Genomic DNA, 20,276 nt, shown 5'->3' with positions numbered 1-20,276 from the left:
TTGGTTTGGGGGGAGGGACAGTTCAACAGCATCTACGCTACAACTACCATGTGGGTAAGAAATGACTCCAAGGAAAGAAGAAAAAAAAAATCAAAAAAGTTGAACTTCTCCCGTTTCGATTTCATCACGACGACTTGCATCAGCATAATTGATTGGTTCCAACCAGCCAACTAACTAACTACCCAACCCCCCCTCCCTTTCCAAGCATTGTGACCCTATGAAATAGTTTCCCGTGATTTTGTTTTGTTTTTTTTTCTTTTTTTTTGTATTTATTTTAAATCTAAATGACATTGGAATTAGATGGTTGGCGAAGACACTTGTTGGAATTAAATTTGCAGGCATGGGAGAATGAGTTTTCGTTTCCCGTTGCAACCAAGTTGGACTCTTCGTTGAAAAAGAATACAGCGTTTATCAAAAAGATCAAAACAAGCTTGAACCCGGACCAGTTGGAGAATATCCTAGCTGATATCAAAACGGTTTCGTTGGAAAAGTATTTATCGGAAGTGATTGCTTCCTTGGTGGATGGATTGACACGAGTTTCGAGAAACGATGACATTGTTGCCTCGGTTGAAATCGTGTCCGCTTTGCACCGGAGATTTGGCGCTAGTTTCACCGGCGACATGATGAATCATGTTCTCTTGCTCACCTTGAACGAAGAAGTCGACGACGACGAAAAGGCATCCAATCAAGTTGTTTCTCGGCAAAAGAACCTTTTGAGGCTAGTGGGAGAGTTTTACTTGACGGGAATTGTACGAACAGGAAGCGACTTGTTGGAGTTTGTTGACGCTAGACTCATCAAGTTGTATGCCTTGGACAAGAGACGCAACGAGCCGCTTTGGACTTTGCTTCTCAAGTATTTACTCAATTTCAACCTTGACCTGGGCAGAACCCTCGGCATGGTGCAATCCTTTTTGAGAAGATTCCGCCACGTTATCATGGGAAGTGACGATTTATTGAGCTCGGAAGTCAAGCACGTGTCGAAGCAAATTTTCATCATTTACACGGAAGCCATCCTCGGTGTAGCGTTAAATTTGAAAAAAGAAGTACACAAGATTGAAAAGAGGAACAGAAAAGCGTCGATTAGGACCGGTAGGATTCAGGAAAGCGACGAGCTAGACTTTAAAGTTGTTCAAGAGACTTTTGACAACTTCAAGGTTGCGTTAAAGTACTTGTCGCCCATTGTTGGCGTTGAAGTTCCGGAGACATTGTACGATGACGATTTCGGAGACCAAGATGAAAACACAGTGGAGGTTGTTAAGCAAAAGCCAGCGGTGGAGGATGACGCAAATGGAGTCTGGGAAGATGCCAAAGAAAAGGCATTCTACACCGTGATTCCCCTGTTGGCAGAATTGATGGACAATTATGATAATAATAAAGATAAAAATCAAGATAAAAATCAAGATAAAAATCAAGATAGAAATCAAGATAGAAATCAAGATACAGATCAAAATCAAAGTAAAGATCAAGAAGAGGATTCTGCTTCGGTGTCTTCTGGAGAAAGAATTCAAGACTTTTTGGACAGGTTGGAAGATGTCAGGTCGAATGACTTGGAGCAACTTGTGGTGGAGTTCAACAACCTCAATCTCAACAACAAGGCGACAAGAAACAGAATCATGAAGTTTTTCATCGAGACTTCGACATTAAACAACTTGAAATATTACACAAGATTTCTTAAAATTGACGAGCTGAAATTGTCCGACTTGATTGAGGATTTAATCACATATTTAGACAATGGATTCAGGTCACAGCTCCACCGGAACAAGCTCAATGTCAAGAATATTCTATTCTTTGTCGAGTTGATCAAGTTTAAAATGATCCCCGTGCACATCATTTTCCACAAGATACGTTCACTTACGGTGAACATAACCTCAACCAACAATATCGAGATTTTATCGGTCTTTTATGAAAATGTCGGTAGATTCCTTTTAAACGAGCCCGAATACAAAGATTACACTCGAGAAATGATTGAGCTTCTCCGAGAAAAACTGAAGCAATCAAACATCACCGTTAATGACAAGTTGGCAATCAACAATTTACTCATCACGGTGGAGCCCCCAGCGGCAAAGATTCAACGCGAGATTAAAGTTCTTTCGCCAAAACTGCAATTTATACAGACAATTATCCGATCAGAGTTGACCGCCAAGCTGCTTCCTCTTGTTGCTCAACTTTTGAAAAAGGCAATACATGACATTGACAAGGAAGGTTTCCAGACATTGCTCGATTGCTTTGCTCGCCCCGACTTACTCAACTACGACAACATTGGCGCCTTGGCCAAGCTCTTGCAAGTATTCGCCGAGAAGCAGAGAAGAGTGATTATTCTCACAGTCGACACCGTTATTGAGAACATAATCCGTGGTCTTGAAATGAATGATTTCCGAATGAACAGAGCAAGGATGTCCCAGGTCAAGTACGTGGCTGAGATGTATAACAATAAGATTGTGAATTTCAAGCTTGTCAATGACATTTTATATCGTATTCTATGCTTTGGCCACCCGCAAAATCAACCTTTACCAGATAATTGGGAAGTGGATATTGATTACCCTAATAACTACTTTAGGATCCAGTTGTGTTGCTTGTTGCTACTTTCCTTGGAGTCTATCTATATCGCCACCGACGTGTCTAAAAAGAAATCTCCAAACAGAGCCAACGAGGTTAAAAAGAGGAACGAGATGAATAGAAATCTCCTTGGAGTATTTGTCACGTTCTTGCAATACTACATCTACTGCAAAGAGCATCCTTTCCCAGTTGAAGTCAAGTTCAAGTTGGACGATATGTTTGCCAAGTACAAAAGTGTGCCAACTGTAGTCCGCTACCAGTCTGTACAAGATATAATGAAGAGGCTAGCTGAGCTGATTCAGACTAAAGAGGACGCGGAGTCCTTTTTGGACAACGATGCAGAGAATGGAGAAGAGGCCTTTGACGACATGTCCTCGACGGGAAGCAGCTCAGGAGAAGAAGACGACGACGAAGATCTTGATGATGAGGAGGAGGAGGATGAAGAAGATGATGAGGAGGATCTGGAGGATCTGGAGGAAGGTGAAGATGACAACGACGACGACGATGCGGAGGATGAGGAGGCGGCGGAGGAGGGCCTGGACGAAGAAGACGACGATGCCGACGATAGTGAAAGTGAAGACACTGAAGAACGTGCCTCCGCGGAAGTCCTCTCGGAAGCGGAGAGGCTCAGGCTCGAGGCAGATCGCAAATTCCAGAGCGATTTGGACAGGGAATTCCAGCGAATCATGATTGAGTCGTATGGAAGCACAGTTCAAAACAGCCAGGATCTAAGGTTCAAACAGCGGCTACCAGCGCCAGGACAATTTTACAAAGACGATGGCCGGCTCAACTCCATTTCCGCCAATGGTAGCAAAGTCTCGTTTGGGTTGTTGACCAAAAATGGCAAGGGCAACAATGTAAGACAATTGAATTTGCCCACCGATAATAGATTTGCGGAATCGGTGTTGAGAGAGCAAGAGAATAGGAGAAAAGATCGAGAAAGAATCATAAACTTGGCTTCACAGATGGAAAGCTAAAAAAGAACTACAAGGTAAGAGAATCAAAAAATTAAAAAAAAAAAAAAGAAAGAAAACAGAAGTCTATTTTTCAAATCTCTATCGATTCCATTTTTCAGATAAATCTATCGCAATATGGAAGTCGTTATGTTCGATCGGGTCATCAACAACAAGCTCACATTTTGGGCAGAACTTCGTTTCCTGAAGCTGTGCAAGAAGATCTTTTTCCGGTCGCTGTTTTTGCTGGAGTGATTTGAAAATATCGCTGCTGGTCCCGTTCCCGTTCCCGTTCCCGTTGTTACCGGAACCGTTGCTGATAACTTTCTTTTGTAGCTGTTTGGGAGCCGTTGAACCTCGCACATTTTTTTCGCTGTTGACCTTGTTGACCGTGTTGACCTTGTTGAAGTCCTTGAACAAGTCAGAAATGTGCTGCTTATCTTTTATTGACAAATCTTTCGGCTTCCGTTTTGACAATTCATTTTCCTCTAGCTCGATTTTCCTTTTCGCAGTTGCGTTATTGATCTCCATCAACTCTCGATTAGCAGTAACGCTCCGATCGTCACTTCTCTTTGCAAATGACTCAATCATGGCATGATCGTTCAAGGCAACGAAATTGGAGATGGTCAACGACATGTCCAGCATCTTCATAATCCTGACATTCTTGGCATCGCCAGCAAACAACTCCCGTGCGGGCTTGTCGCTGTTCATCCGCGATAGACTAGTGTTGCGTTCCAAATACTCCCGTAGGAGTTGCCGTCCACACTCTTCAATCGCTTGCTTCATCTTGCCGATGTCCTTATGGAACGGGATGGGCATCTGGCGCGTTTGTCGCACAAACGCCATCGACCTCACGCCAATGGTAATGGTCCTGGGCCGCTTTAAAATCCCCTTTTCTTTACCCGAGACTTTTGTCATTGACAACTCCATGCTTTCGTTATCTAGATCAAGCAAACGATTCGACAAGTCTCCCGCATAGACAGTCAACCACTCAAATGCATCTTGCAACGACCACGGCGAGTTGTCGCGGAAGTTTTTGGTGGACATCATCGACTTGATGTCGACTTTAGCTTCCAACTCCAGCGGGTGCATCCCTCGCACAATCTGGTAAAGCTTGGTGGCCAACTCCGGCTCATCGCGTAGTTCTTTACGGAGCATACTCGGAGTGTAATTGTCCCTAATGAAAGCAATCGAATTGGCACCCGAAGGCACGTCAAACTTGTGCACCAAAGAATCGCCCAACTTGGCCCCAAACCCCGTGATGTCCTTTAATTCAAAATTGTTCAAAAATCGATTCACTGCACAGTTACGAACTATAGTTTGGTTATCTGGTTTCTTGAATCCTCCACTCAATTTCGCCATCAACCGATTCCGAGCTAAGCCGGCAGAGGTAGTATAGCCCAACTCGTCGTGTATAGTTTGTCTTAGGTCCAACAAGAGCTGGGCGCCTATAATCAACGCGACATCGTCCCAATCTTCAATTGCAATCGCAGGAGGCGGCAGCACATTCTGGGCATCTGCCATCTCTTTATCGGATTCTGCAACGTACCCTTCCCATTGGATGCCGTCGGGTAACACTTGCGGTATAGGAGGTAGAAGCTCCATGCTAGTACCTGAACCAGGACCTGTACCCAGACCCTTGCCCGCCAGTCGATAATCATCAACCATTTTCTTTAAAACGGGAAACTGCCCCATCATTCGCTTAAAAACACTTCTCCCCAAATCGACGTAGCTCTCATCCACACTCGCCTTATCAACCAAATCAACCTTCTCCTGAATCATCCGCAAGATCTTGCGACTTTCCCGCCTATACATATCCAAGCTGACCTTATGATCAACGGGGCTAGGTGATCCCAGCACATAAGCCCAATGCCCTTCCCCCTTCTTGTACACCGCAGCATGTGCGCAAATCAAATCGGGACACTTCAATTTGGCAGACTGGACCGTGTCCAATCGCGATATGCCAAACTTGCGAGCCGCGTAGCTCACAGCGATAATCGATTGCCATTGCTGACAAACAACAGGGTCCTCATCCGATAACCCGAGCCGTATCCTCTCTACTTGCGCGTAAAAACAATTGAGATCAATTAGCGCCACTACTGATAACGGCAGTTTGTAGGCCAATTGCGGATTATCTAAATCTAGCAAGTCCTTGAGTTTTATCTTGGATGATGAGCGCGGAGACGTGGCTAACGCTGGCCGCGAGTCCGGCCTGGGTGCTTTCACGGACATTTCACTGCCCTCTAGTGAGATGAATAGCTGTCTGTTTGTAGGACGCGGCGGCTGCCAAAAACAATTAAGAATTGAAAGTAGATACGTAAAGGAAAAGATGAATGGAGTACCAAAGAGTTCAAGAGTTCAAGAGTCGTTACCAAAAACAGGAGTTATTCCGAACCAAAAGCTACCAAGTGGTCTATTTTATTTTTGGGGGGGGACTCATACGTCTCCCTACTTACATCTCATACTTTTCTGAGAAAAAGTTGAAACCATGGTCTTTTGCCCAAATCTGAGCATCCTTGATGAGTCCGTCTGGTCCACAGGCTAGCACCCAGCTATGCCTCACATCGTAAGTGACGTTGTTGTTTATAGCAAACGCCTCGTGCAACTTGGGTCGTCCTTGTCGACAACAAAGTTTGCGTTCGTCGATACTCTTACCCTCGGTGTCAAGGTCGATTTCTGCATTGTCTCCATCTCCATCTCTATTGTCGCCATTGCCACTTTTCATGCTACGTAGTTCTATTTCGTCCCCGCCAAGAAGCCCATGGTTTTCCTCGTGCTCATCGCTAATGACAAACTCTGGTGTCGTGATTTGATCATTGACCCCGGTGACATATACTTCTACCTCTTCCATATCGAGATGGTTCCTGATGAAAAGGTCAGACGAATTGCGCACGCACCAAACCATCTGCACTGGAACTTTAGGGGAGTGGACTTTCAAATATTGAAAGATTGGCAACGCAAACGAGATCCCCGAGCCTCCACATATAATGTTGCACATCTGCAAATCGCTGAAAAATGGCGCAGGTAGTGCAGGATAAGGCCCAGATAGGAGGTAGGCCAGCAGTGGGTTAAATTCGAACTGGGTCTTTCTCGTGATCAACGTGAGGATAGGGCTTGCGTCTTCATAAGTCGACGCAATGGTAAAAGGGTGGGTTGCTCCGGTCCAGCTCTTGATGTTCAGAAAGGAGTAGTTGAGTCTAATGTGGCTCGCGGGGAGCCAAACGGGGAAGACAAGCGGGGTCGGTATCTGGATGATTTGCAAACTCGATGTCGGGGTAGTGATCAGCTTGACCGAGTTGACTCTATAAGCGGTGAATCTCAAGTACAACTGGAGGGCAAGTAGCGCCAACGCCACTATAGCAAACGGCAAAACTCCGGGCCGAGCATGGAGCGAAATCAAGACAACCATGAACCACGCGGTGATGTTGTGAATTATGTAAAAACCCGAGTACCATTTCCGCCTCATGACTCGTACAGACACAACAATGAGCAAAATGAACGGCACAAGCACGAGCAAGCCCAAAAAATTCCACAACTTGAAAAACTTGGACAAAGTTCCCGTGGCAGTCCATTTGTACGTAAAGGCAGCCCCATGGAGCAACGCAAGAAGGAAAATCAATCGCGACATCCACTTGTGCAAATTCAAGCTCTGCAAGTAGTATCCGCAGCTTAAGTTTGCAGAATACGGGAATCTCAACACTAGATATATGTTCAAGGGCACCAAGCTGTACGAGACTCTTCCCAACCGCTTTGCCAACGTGATGTAGTTTTCGCTAAGGACGCCGATGTGATACTGAGCAACCGCTAAGATGATTATAACCCATAGAGTCATCAGCAACCAAGTTGGGGGCGATGCAAGGAACGATAAGCGACTGCTAAAGAGTCCCGATTTCTCCCATCGCTTTATGAATATGAACTTGAAGAATATGTGTAGTAAGACTTGTGCTAGTGATAATGCAAATATTATGTATCCATATTTGACGTTGACAAAATGATGATCGCCGTGCCTAGCCTCTAATTCAACCATCTCTCTAAGTCAAGGCGGAGGGTGGCCTTGGATTGTATTTAAGCAGCCAACCTTCTCGGACGAGTGAAAATCGGTATAATTTGGCTCGCGTAATCATTAGGGAACCCCCCTCTGAGGCGCATAAAGAGAAAAGAAAACCGCGATAACAGTAGCAATCAGTGTCGTGTCGCAAGTGAACTTTTGACGACATGGAACTGGAAAAGCAAGTCACGTATAAGGTTCGAGTCCCGCCGAGGGGAACAAGAACAAACTTAATAGATGTGGAGTTGTTAGGGGATAAACGATTTTCCAACAACTTTCAGCTCAATCTGATAACCCTACATTTTCGATTCCCGATATTTCAATCAAGACATCTACTTCGCTAAACAAAGAAAACTTTCCAGCCCTCAAGAAGAACATGCACAGGTCAGTATTCTAGTCATTTTCTAAGCATTCGCGCGGCATCAACCACCGTTGATTTAAACGAATGATGATATCACCCCCCTGCTTGGTTGCAAAATGAAAAACTTGAAAAAAAAAAAAAGAAAAAAAAAGAGAGAATTCAACCATTCAAACTGCAATTGAGGTTGAAATAACTCATTGCACCATTTACCATTTCATACTTTGCCCTTCTGATCCCCCATCCACAACTAAATCATTTCTCCAAACCGTAAAATACCACACATTTTTCTCCCAACTCCTCCATCTTTTTTGCAGATCTATCTTTATGCTTTTTTTTTACGAGTGGACATTACGAAATGTTTAGCTTCTAGAATACCACAGCTGGATTTCTTTTTTAAAGTTGATTGGGCGGGAACTTGGGTGATCGACGAAGTGGTTTATTTCCAGCTTTGCATTGAGAACGTGGAGAATTAAAATCAGAAAAAAAAAGTGAGTTCTTTTTTTTTGGCGAGATCGTTGCAAAAGACTTTGGAACGAATTGATGCGAAAAAGCATTGTCAAAAGCCGATGGGACAAACACTCTTTCAGAGTCTTGTCACCTTTTACTCAAATCTGGTGGTTTCTTGTGTTTGTAAAAAAACGCGACAGCTTTTAGCTCACAATTCGCCATGCTTGATTTTTTGAAGGCAGGTAACGACTATGTGGCGAGTTGAAGAGCACATAAGATCAACGACCAAGCGAATATAAAGTTCCCGTAAAATAAAAAAAAAAACGCAAAAAAACCGGGCGTTGATCATACGGGGAGGGAGAGACGTCGGTGTTATTAAATTGTATGCGAGGGTGGTGTGCCTAAGCAATGCCTCCAATTGAAAGTTTTGGTGCTAGTGTAGTGGTTGCTGTTGTTGTTGTTGTTGAGATCTAGACTTTACAGAGCACCCACATACGTCTCTTCAGAGTGAGAGTGGTGTGATTGATTATGTGAATGTCAAGTTTCGTAATGATGTCATGTGAAAGCTTTTTGCAAATTTCGCATCCAAAAAATACAAACTGCAAACTGCAAATTGCAAATTTCGCAGCTTGTTCTTTTTTTTTTTTATTTTTTTTTTTTGCTTTTTCATGCATTATCGGTACACATTTCTCTTTACTTTCTCTTGCAATTGGCCCTGTTCAGTCTAGATAAAGCGAAACCTGGAGGCTATATTTAGTAAAATTTGATGCGATTACCCCCCAACCCCAACTTGCAGTTTGGATTGAAAAAGGACAGTACAGAGAAATGCAAAGTTTTTAATTCCTACTGGTATTCATATCAGCAAGAAGGAAAAAAAATTCCACTTCCAATTTCTGATTTCTTTCGTCATCGCCTAAAAGGCAGAAAATCTAGACCGTATTACTGTTGGAAAAAGTATTACGCACAGACGATATAAAGAAATAAAATTTACCCCCCTAATAAAATGAAGAGTTTTGTTTATTCAATTGTGTACAGTCTTCCACGTTCAGTGCCTCTTAGTGTAAAAAATTGATTCGATGGTGAATTGAAAGCAACGCGAGCTCAAGCTCTGTTGGACTTCCATGACGTCAATCTTTATTCCTCTTGGCGAGTCTGAGAACGGACTTAGATATTTACAAGAAAGGGAGTCCCAGATTATTTGGACTCTTATGATGTAATTTTGAGGAGGAAAAATTTTTGGCAAAAAAAAAAAAAAAAAAAAGAATTCATAACCTTCATGGATGCATCTTGTGCTGATCAAGGAAGCTCAAAAAAAAAAAACAGAAAAAAAAAAAACAAAAAGACTCTGGTGGAATCTCTGTTGTGGAGGTCAAGAGGGCTGATGCCCTTCGGCATCTAAACTAATTTCAGGGCGACTTTTGCCAGCGCATTTGTCAACGTACTGAACAAAGGTTGGACGACCTGGCGAGTGTAGATAGTACGAAGATGTGTTGCAGGCCTCCCCTAGCAATTTTTTTTTTCGCAACCACCGGGATGAAGATAGGCCACCGTATCAATTGTGTTAAACGGGGTTGTTGACCGCGAGTAAAGATCATGGAGATTCATGTAGAAAAAAAAAAATACGTCAGTTTGGGGTCGAGAATCCTTCACTAGAATCTTTAAGAAGGGACTACTTGAGCTCTGCAAGACATGCGAAATTACCCCCTGTGTAAGAAAACCAAAAAAACCAAAACAAAAGAGCCAAGCCACCTTGACTTCAACTTCAACTTCAACTTTTGACTTTGACCTTGACCTTGACTTTGACGTCAGTTCCAGCTCAGCTTATAGTCCCCCCCACCGCCTCCAACACCCAAAAAAATGGATCACCAAATCTACTTAGTCGCTGTTTCCATGAAGTTCAACATCCAACAACAGCAACAACAATTCCACTTGAGCAAGCAGTCTGGTACGAGCAAAAAACATTCTCCTCCGGTTATCCATTTCCACTAACTCTCCACTCGCTCTGCACTAGCCCCCCCCTCCAATGCTCCAACAACGTGGCACATGCGAACTAAACCTTGATCTACATGGATTTGAAAGTCACGCTCACAAAGAAAGAATATCCTGCTGTACATATTCTCAACGTCGATGATTTATTTTTTTTGCTACGGTTCTGTTTATCCACAACTTAAAGGAATGGGCGGTGGAAGTCCGGATGTGAAGAACTTAACAATCGTATATTAATAGAATTGGGCCTCTTGCAAGGCTTCCATTTCGTCGAAAGACGCCTTACATTCCTTCATAACTCTGTTTGGTGATTTTTTTGCGTCAATTAGCCACAATGCAGAGCAAACAAGCTAGCTGCAAAAATACAAAAAAAGAGAGGCTCCAATGGATTTCCATCGCTTACAAAGGGCCACGCACAGCCTGAGCCTAATAAAGCAAATTGTTGCCCCTGCTGCATACTTGCTTTGCCATATCGGTAAGTTTCAAAAATACTCTATCTCATGCACAGCATACCTTATTTCTCTTCGTTTCTTCGGAAACGTATCCACAATAGAATTCGTAACCACCGCCCGCCACGACAACCACCACCACCATAACCACCGAATTTTCATGCTCCTGGGAAGAAAAAGCAGATGCAGAACAGGGGGGTGTAAATGCAGAAGAAGAAAAAAATAATAATAGGAGCGTTATGAAGGGACTAGCCAACGTGCCAAAGATGTATTCTTTTTCATTGGCGTCGACTAATTTCACTTGTGGCGAAGCTCCTGGAACCGCTACAAGTAGCGCTAACGGAAATGTGCCAGGTGGAGACTCCCAATTACAGTCTCGCTCTACAAGAAATGCCTTGTGTTTGGAAGTTTTCCATGGAGTAGGCTCGAGTAGACTTGTGGAAAAGACAGAGGAACATGGCTACAAGAAAATAGGGTCGGTCTTTATGCTAGGCTAGGCTGTCGTGATGTTGTTGGATCTGCTAAAGAATAATACAGGCGCGAGAGCACGGGAAGATGGTAAAACACCAAGATAAGTAAAGGTCGGGATTATGGCATAGTCTTTTTTTTTTTTTTTTTTTTTTTTTTTTAAACAAGGATAGTGTTTTTTGGGGTTTGTTGAAATTAGCCTCTTTAGAACAAACACAAAACGGATTGAATAAGGGGTTTTGAGATATTCTCTAAGTAAAAATGTCGCATGGAACATTTTCGAAAAAAAAGCAATGTCGCGCATCCGGTGGTGAGGGGGAAGTGAAATGACATCATAGTCCAAACATGCTCGACCAAGTTATCGCCAATTCGAATGAGAAAACCGCGGTGACACATTGACCATTCTTTTCAAAACCAAATTATCAAAATTACAATGGTTTGTTTACTTCCTCCGACTTGCAATCTCCAATGAGTTTGATAATCCTCGGAATAGGAACTTGCTAGGTTTAGAAATACTTCAAAAACAAAAAAAAAAAATAGACAAAAAAATAGAAAACGCATTATTGAGTAATCTCTTCTTCTTGTTCCCGGATGAGATATTTGCCATGAGAAGCTAGAGTATCATCCATTAAGGGGTTTTTGTTCGCTTATAGTCACGCCTTGAATGGCATCCGTGGTGGGCTAGGTTTTTGTCCCATTTGGTCTGGTGACGTCCTCCCCGTGAGAGTCGCTGATAACACATCCCCCAGAGCCGCCAGCCAAGCAGCTCTCTATTTTGTTTTCTTCGCTTCATCCAGGAGGGACTCGAAGGATAGAAACTGGGGTATAATTGGTAAATGTACCCGTTTGATCCTTCCTTTGCATTCGCCATCTCGTAATTATCCACACCCTGGAAATAAACTTAAAAGATCCTTTGCTTTGCACGTTGTCCAACTAATATTAATTGCAAAGGCGTAGGAGATGTAACCGTACCAATTCTAGGCGACAGCAAAAGGGCTATTTGAGTAGACCTCTGACTCCACCAAACCAACCTTGATTTTAGTCTGCAAAATATGCAGAGGACTTCTTGGAGGAGCTCTTGTAGGAATGCCTCTTCCGGGTGGGAAATTGTTCTCTCCTCCCTCCTACCTCCAAATGATAGAAAGTGACGTCAACAAAATCGGATGACGTTTAGGTGGCATATTTGATATAACACTACAAACATATACGTAAGTGGTGGCGACGTAGAGGGGGAGGAGCCAGGTCTAGATTGGAGGATCCACGGCATCCTGCTGTATTTCAGCTGATAAACAGTAACTGCGACATTTTGCACCTCTTTTTTTTTTTTTTTTTTTTTTTTTCTCCGTAGTCTGGGCTTAGGGGGAGGAGGAGGAGGAGGAGGAGGAGGAGCGAGAGCTGGAACCGTACTTGGCACTGATTCTAGACCCCCCAACATTTGAACAAGCACCGGCTGATACTGCTGGTAATCCAAATCGCCAATTGCCCATTTTGTTCAATCCTTGGTATCATCGAGTAAATTGCGGAAAAGATTTCCTTTCCCATGCATCAGAACGAATGGCAAAAAGTAAAAAGATTTTTCTCCACTTCCTCCTCCTCTTCCCCAATTGGATCATCAATGCCGTCCGCATGATGAAGAAATTTTTTTACATCATTTACGGGGGGGGGGGGGGGATATCAAATATGATGTGCCTACTGAGCTTGGCTAATCTCTTGACCTGCCTTCAACATGGGGATCTGATCAGACGCATCTGGCTCGACAGAACCAAGATGACGTCAAATTGAATGAAGGTGCCTTCAAATGTTTCAAACCGAAAGTCAGTGCTAGAAGCATTTGTTGCTGTTGTTGTCGTCGTTGTTGTTGCCGTCCCCCTAGGCCAATCAAAAACTTTTGTCAAGATCCGAACAATCCTTTCCACCAGACATATGGGGGCAACCCGGGGGGCCTACGAGCATTTGTTATTCGAAAAGTGGACGACATAGCCTCAAGTACGTCACCATCTCTAATACTGTAGCACAAAGGGGTGGTGAGAAGTCGTCAAGATAGGGCCCTCTAACTGGTGCACTTTTTGCTTCGTACATATGAAGTCCGTGCAGTTATCGTGTAGCTTCTCTGGACAATCCAAGCGGTGCTGCGCACATAAAGCGTCAGATGTAGCATTACCAAACTGCAAGAGCAGCAAAATAAAAACTGCCACCGGTACAGATAACTTTGAATAAAGTTTGTGGCTTGTTGTTCTCTCCCTCTCGTTGTCTCTGCACTGACTTCCGCCTTGTCCAATGCAGCGCAGCCAAAAGCTCGTTTGGTTTGGTTTGGTTTGGTGTGGTTAGGGTAGTTTTAATTTTTTTTTTTTTGCGCCAATTTATTTCTCTCGGGTAGCTAAGACGAAAGTCTTGGGAACAGAACAAGGCAGATGAAAAAGAAGAAGAAGAAGGAGAAGAAGAAGAAGAAGAAGAAGAAGAAGAAGAAGAAGAAGAAGAGGAGGAACAAGAACTAGAAACACCCCAGGCTATACACGTTTGTTTTTGTCAGTTAGAGTAGTAAGAAATTTCAAAGTCGAGTAATCCTTAGTTGTGAAATTTCCCTCAATGTCCCTCTTGAGGGAGGGAACGGATATGGATGATTTGACCAACTTGACATCTATACCCCCCCTATACCACTACATCATAGCAGGTCTATATAGTTCTCATGTACCACGGGCTCAAACATTTCCAATCTAAATATCATCTGTTGAGCTGCCTTTTCTAACTTGAAATTTCCCTCGAGGATACAGATTTCATCATCTGGTTTAGTCAATCCACATATAACGGACTTCCACTTTAGAGGCTACTACTGCTAACTACTAACTACCAAAAGTCATATAAAAGTCCTTGACTAATTGTTTCTGCATATATCTATTGTAGTTTAAATCATCCCACACATACATATACATAGACTCACTAGTACCACCTGCCACCCAGGGGTTAGCATTCATACTTGCAATATTAACCACTTCTTGGATTATTCAAGGGATAAACATCGGTGAGTCTAACTGAAAGTATAAAAAGAGTTGACAATTTCGTTTCATCTCACAATTTCTTTTCGGCCATCCAAAAAGCTGTTCAAGTCAAATCCCAAAGTGACATACAAAATAGCACAGGAAACAACAATTTAGCTTAGTTTTACCATTGCAAACTGCCAAACATCCTTACCAAGTACAGCTGTGGCAATTCATATTCTTTGAAAATTTATCAACAAAAAAAAACCCCCCATCCCCGAGATTTACCGAAGATCAATCCACCGACTTACCCACCACCCCCCCTTCTTTTGGTCCCTTTGAAGTTTAAAACGATAAAAACTCGCTCACTTCACCGCACTTTGCTTCACACTTCATTACTCCGAACTACACATCTACACATACGCCCCCCCCCCCCCCCCAGCCCCCTTTTTACAATTTTATCAAATTAGAATTCCCGAGGGAGTGAGACGGATCAATAGAAAGAAAAGAGTAGCCGAGTACACGACCAGCTTAGTACCGAGCCAATCTACGTAATATACCTCCCCACCCCTTATCCCTGGGCATTTCTCCTTCTAGTACATTTCAAGTGCCCAAAGGCTAACTGCAACTGCAATTGTACTTGCAATCTTCAATCTCAAGAGTTTACTGCAATTGACATCTTCAATTGTAAAACCTACTTGTGTGTCTATCACCAACTCAGATACCTAAAGAAAAAAAAAATATATATACCAACCATGGTGTACCGCTCGGAAACTACCAAATGGAAAGCTTACCAATTCAGCGACCCCTTTGCCGCTGGCTCCTTCTTTGTTTGCAACAAGTTGAATAGGTTCTTCTGCCGTCCCGACTGCGATGCTAGACCAAGGACAAATCTCAAGTCGGAGATCAAGTTTGTCAATAGTGCGCAGGAGGCTACTTCGTTTGGCTTTATTCCCTGTGAGTCATGTGACCCCATGCACAGCACAGCAGTCGATGTTGGCTTGTTGATCAAATGTGTTTCCACTGTCAACAACAAGGTTGGGTTCATGCCTCCCTTGTTGGATGAGAATGAAGAGTTGAACTCGAGGAAGATTAAGGAAAACATTTTGGAAAGTAAGAGAGCTAACGAGGAGCAGATTTTGAAAACAATCAATGGTATTGGTGCCGCGGGTGCTGCTTCCGTTGCAGATGTCAAAGCTGAAAGCGGCGTTCACAGGGCCTCGATGCCTCACTTGAATTACCAAGGCAAGGCTTCCAAAGATTTGGAAACCACTTCATTGTCCAAGAATGACTCGGACCACTACCGTTTGGTGGACTTGGCCTGTCGTCATTTGGCCTTGGCTGCTGCCGTCAATGTTTTCCAACCAAAGCCAATCGTTACCCCCGAGGAACCAGTTGACCCAGCTGGCACATTGCCCACTGGCTCGAAAAAGAGAAGAAGAAGAGGCGGTGTTTTGGGATTCAAGGAGTTGGCAGCTAAATCGAAATTGAGTGCTTGGCATTTCCACCGTGTGTTCAAGTCCGTCACTGGTTTAACACCAAAGACGTATGGAGACAAGTGCTGGGAGTTCATCAAGAAGGTGAAGGAGAGTGGCGAGTACACCACTTTTGAAGCTTTTGCAACCATGCCACCTTCGCCAGCTTCGCTTTCGTCTTCGTCAACTTGTGCTACCTCGTCAAAGAGCTCGATGCCCACATCGCCAGTGCAGAAGCCCAAGTTGAAAAAAGTCAAGATGGAGTCAACGCCAACATTGTTTACTACTCAATCCGTTGCTGATGCAAACAAGTTGGCAAGCCATTCGCCAAACACGCCATTGACCCCACCAAACCAGCAATACAGTTCTGCCTCGCTCAGCCAATTGAGCACGGTGCAGTCGGAAATGCCAGATTCGTTTTACCCACAACTGCTGGCACTCAGCTTTGATGACGATGAGACTTTGCAGAACTTGCCCAGCTTTGACATGGGAGACGAAAGCAATAACAACAGCAGCAGCAACAATTACTACTCGGACGAGAATGGCCACAATTATTTACACATGAAGGCATTTTCGTACCCTGACTTGTCAAAGTTTCGCGGCGATAGTCTCTTTAACCACTCGCAGCCATTGCAATACTCGGCAAGCGTGATCAAGGCTGAAGATGCTGCTGACAACACACAACCATCGCACTTGGGCTTTGCTGACTTTTTGTCGTCGCAGTCACAATCACAGCCACAGTTGCAGTCGTCCTCTTCTTGCCAGCACCACCACCCATCATCGTCTACCTCATCATCTACATCTACACAGAGCTTCAACAATTTCGACGGCGCTGGAGAAGCTGTTTCGCTCAACTTGAGCGAGGAGTTTGTGCCCAACACCAGTTTAAACACCAGTTTCGACGAAGGGTTCTTTACCACGACATCACCATTTTTATTCAACAACAATGCAACTAATTACTTTGGCGCTGGCGCTGCTCCTTCCTCCACCACCAACTCCATTAATAACAACAACACTGTTACCAACCCAAGCAACATTAATGACGATATCTTTAACGACACAAGTTTTTTAGCTATAAACCCTCAATTAGCTGCAAGTATTGGATTATAGATTTTTGGCGCACGTTGATGCCTCCTGTTCTGCTTCTTTTTTTTTTTTTTATTTTTTTCACTGTATAATGACTATATTACACTTACATATATCGATTAATACTGTTTTTTTTTAAATTGCAAAGTTCTTACGTACTGAGTCTTTTCAGGATTGACGCTAGCCTCTTACATCACCGTTGACGTTTTGAATTGGAAAACGTCACCTTTGGCTGTGGAAAACGTCACCTCTTGTTGTGGAGACAGGCTACTATTTGCGGGAAAACGCAATTTCGAATCACCCAGAGAGTGGTGTGAGCCCTCCCCCCCAAAAGTAAAACCCTAAAACCCTCGAGGTGACGTCCACTGGTTGTTGTTTCAAAAGGATAGCGGGGTATTCAATCGTGGAACGTAGAAGAAAACTAGAGAAACCACTTGACCTTCAAAACCATACATTACTTGGTAAATCGCTGTGCACCATGCACACACATACTTACACATTAATCCTCTTCTTTCTTCCCCCCTCCCCCCTTCCTCCTTCACGCTCAATCTCGTCAGCACCTGCTATGCAAGAATGAAAGGGCCACTACGGCATGCACAACTCTCGAGCGAAAGAAAGAGAGAACAAAAAAGGAAGGTTCAGCTTCCTTCGTCTAGCGTGCGCTGAGTTGATGATACCTGCGTGATCTTACATGGCGTTCCAGAACGGCCCGTCCCCGCTCTTCTCTTGTCTTCTCTTTACTTCTCGCCCACCCCCTTATTCTACCCCCTTGTCGTCCATAGGGAATGTGGCAAAAAGTGTGCTTGTTTGCATCGTAGAGGCAGAACGATTTTTCGAAAAATTGAGGGGAAATTCAAAGGGAATTGAACTGAATTGAGCTGAATTGGAATTGAATTTTCGGAGAAATATAGAAGAATAACCAGAAAAATAACAAACCGTCATCGAGAATGAAACAAGGGATGAGACGACTTCACTCTACATTGGTCACGGTAGTCAAGGTCGTCAAGACTTACTCGTCATTCCACTCCAACTCCACTTTCATCCCCTAGTCTTCCACCGATGTAGGAAAACTCAAATTAGACGCTGCTCGGTGTGTCGAATGTGCTAAAGAGTTTCAACTATCTATGCAAGCGGACTCGATCAAATAAAAAAAACGATTGAAGTCCGCGGCAGAATTGTTGTTCGGATGTTTTTTCTTTTTTTTTTTGTTCTTTTGCCTCACCGCGGACTTCAACAAGGAGAATGATAAAGGCGGGTTAATTGGTTGATCTTGATGTTGAAAAGCCATGTTATTTTATTTCTTGCCTAAGGGAAACCAAGCGAGGTTGTGATTGAGAGATTCGCGGAGAAATAGGTCAAAAGCGATTGAAAAAAAAAACCGGGCTTGGTTGGATCGATATGCGCAAGCTGCAGTTCTTATTTTTAAAAATGTTGATAATTGATGGATTCGAAGGAGGGGGGAAGGACGGATGACGGCGGAAGGAGAGGAAAGGAGGAAGAGAAGGATAGTCACTTGACGACCTTTCAAATTCAAACTCTTTGCTAAAACTTGCGATTTTTCTTTGTTAGTTGTTCTATGTTTTATCATATTCGTGAAGCTGAACAAGTCGGTTACACTTCACCATAATGTTAACCCCCCCCCGGAAACTTGTTCGTGGACGAAACGCGCAATAAAATGCGCTTGACACTTGACACTTGACACCCCAAATGTAATTTTTTATTTTTACCACGAGAAGCAAAGATCCGTCTTTTGTGCCCAGCTTCCTCCCATCGCCCCCCTAGATCTCGAGGAGAGGAGGGACGTTGACGAAGCAACAAAAGGAAAATACAATAACAATGTCTCATTGAACAACACTTGCTTGTTTCGCAACAAACAATCGCGACGATCAAACTAGTCGGAATCCGTCTGCGGAACAGGGAACAGGGAACGAACGGCTTCTACAATCTTCTTTTTTTTTTTTTTCCCTCTTCTGCAATGGTTACCTTCGCCAGCAGGTAACAGGTAACAGGAAAGAGGTAACGAGAAGAGAAAAAAGGGAAGGAAAGAGACAGGAATCCCGTCGTCCGTGGTGACACACATGCTCTCTTCTTCTTCTTTGTTCTCCCTGCAATCCAAGTCCAGAGATAACGCCGTTGTTACTTCTAGTGTTAATCTTCTCCAGCCACGCAGGAAAACTCATCTAGATCCACAGACTCATACGGTGTTTTCTCGAGTAGAAACACCGATTCAAAGTCTTCTGGTGCACATCTAGAATTTCCAAAATGGCGTCTGAGGTTTGGCTTTTTAGGGTTCTTTTATTCTTGGCCGCTTATTTGGCCAAGTTTAACCATAGCTCTAAGCTCCAATGTCGTTAGCCAAAGGGCCCGTGCAGTTAGAATTTCAATTATTCAGTTCTTGGAATTAAAAGTTTCCCGCACAGGTCTAGGTCGGTCGCAAACATATCGCACATCTTCTGCCACTCCCACTTTCTAGACCCAGACTCCACCCCCACCCCCCTGAGCTCGCCACCTCTCGTGGCTGAGGCTGGTGAATATAGAGTGAATGCATAAGAAATACGAAATTTTTCGTTAAGAACACGCGAGAATCGTGGAGTGCGGGCTACCCTTGGCAGATTCGCTAATCCAGTCAAACCATTCTAGCCAGTGCCATCCAAAAGTCACCTGTTCTCGGCTATTGGCGAAGCTCCGTGATAATCCACTGCAATCCCCCTTGCCCGAGTCTTTAATTTCTTGTTCAAGTCTCGAAAAAAACGTCGATGCCAATACCACTCACTCGCAAACACCCAAAGCACACGAAACCGACACTTTTTCAAACCACCACCTCCAGCAATAGAAAACCACGGGTAGTTTCCACACCCACCTCAGTTTGATCACATCCGAAATCACGATTGAGCAAAAAAGAAAAAAACGAAAAAAGAAGGAAAAAGCCTCTCGCGAATCTGGATCTTCCATACCTCCCCCCCTTGCCCCCTACGCCAAGCATCCCACAACACCCCACGTCCATCAGATGATAAAATCGATGCAGGCAAAAGTTTAGGCAAAGCCTGTTAAACGGAGTTCCTCGCTTTTTTTTTTCGGTTCTTGAAGGGTTCGCACTTTAATTTCAGGAACTTCGGAATCTTTTCTTTTTCGTTTTCCCCAGCCACAGACGTTTCTAAAGTGCATGAGATCTGGACTTTTCTTTTTTTTAGGAATCGTCCATATGCATCAAGCACAATTACAACCTAATCTACCGGGAAACATGTTATTTTAAGGTTTGTGGAGAAAAAACAACAGGAGAAATTGTGCCAAATGTCGTCTTGTTGATGTTGTGGTTGTGGTTGTTCATTCCGATCGAGACGGAAGAACGTTTAGCAGAGACAAAGTTCACAACCAGGCAGCGGCGGCAGTCTGCATTGAGAATGTTTTCTGTAGTTGGTATGGAAATGCACCGGGGCTTACAATGCTCAGAGTTCAGGTTTCGATGAGCCTA

General features: G+C 43.7%; 4 protein-coding genes across 4 annotated transcripts; 2 read left to right on the top strand and 2 right to left on the bottom strand. All coding sequences in view use genetic code 12, as the record gives it.

Moving 5' to 3' along the window:
- Positions 1–284: 284 nt before the first annotated feature.
- Positions 285–3,533, top strand: LODBEIA_P46110 (uncharacterized protein; the record flags this gene model as incomplete). Its single annotated transcript, XM_066974852.1, has 1 exon — positions 285–3,533. The coding sequence occupies one exon, from the start codon at positions 285–287 to the stop codon at positions 3,531–3,533; it is 3,249 nt and encodes a 1,082-aa protein (XP_066831549.1).
- Positions 3,534–3,611: 78 nt separating this feature from the next.
- LODBEIA_P46100 (uncharacterized protein) lies at positions 3,612–5,741 on the bottom strand (the record flags this gene model as incomplete). The annotated part of the gene is made up of 1 exon (XM_066974851.1): positions 3,612–5,741. The coding sequence occupies one exon, from the start codon at positions 5,739–5,741 to the stop codon at positions 3,612–3,614; it is 2,130 nt and encodes a 709-aa protein (XP_066831548.1).
- A 220-nt stretch (positions 5,742–5,961) lies between these two features.
- On the bottom strand, positions 5,962–7,536 carry LODBEIA_P46090 (uncharacterized protein; the record flags this gene model as incomplete). Its single annotated transcript, XM_066974849.1, has 1 exon — positions 5,962–7,536. One exon carries the CDS (start codon positions 7,534–7,536, stop codon positions 5,962–5,964), a length of 1,575 nt encoding a protein of 524 aa, XP_066831547.1.
- A 7,462-nt stretch (positions 7,537–14,998) lies between these two features.
- On the top strand, positions 14,999–16,828 carry LODBEIA_P46080 (uncharacterized protein; the record flags this gene model as incomplete). The annotated part of the gene is made up of 1 exon (XM_066974848.1): positions 14,999–16,828. The coding sequence occupies one exon, from the start codon at positions 14,999–15,001 to the stop codon at positions 16,826–16,828; it is 1,830 nt and encodes a 609-aa protein (XP_066831546.1).
- Positions 16,829–20,276: the final 3,448 nt, after the last annotated feature.

Source organism: Lodderomyces beijingensis (assembly GCF_963989305.1).
Source record: "Lodderomyces beijingensis strain CBS 14171 genome assembly, chromosome: 5".
In the NCBI taxonomy this organism is placed as follows: domain Eukaryota; kingdom Fungi; phylum Ascomycota; class Pichiomycetes; order Serinales; family Debaryomycetaceae; genus Lodderomyces; species Lodderomyces beijingensis.
Note: the sequence above shows the minus strand (reverse complement) of the source record. Positions and strands in the feature narration are given on the sequence as shown.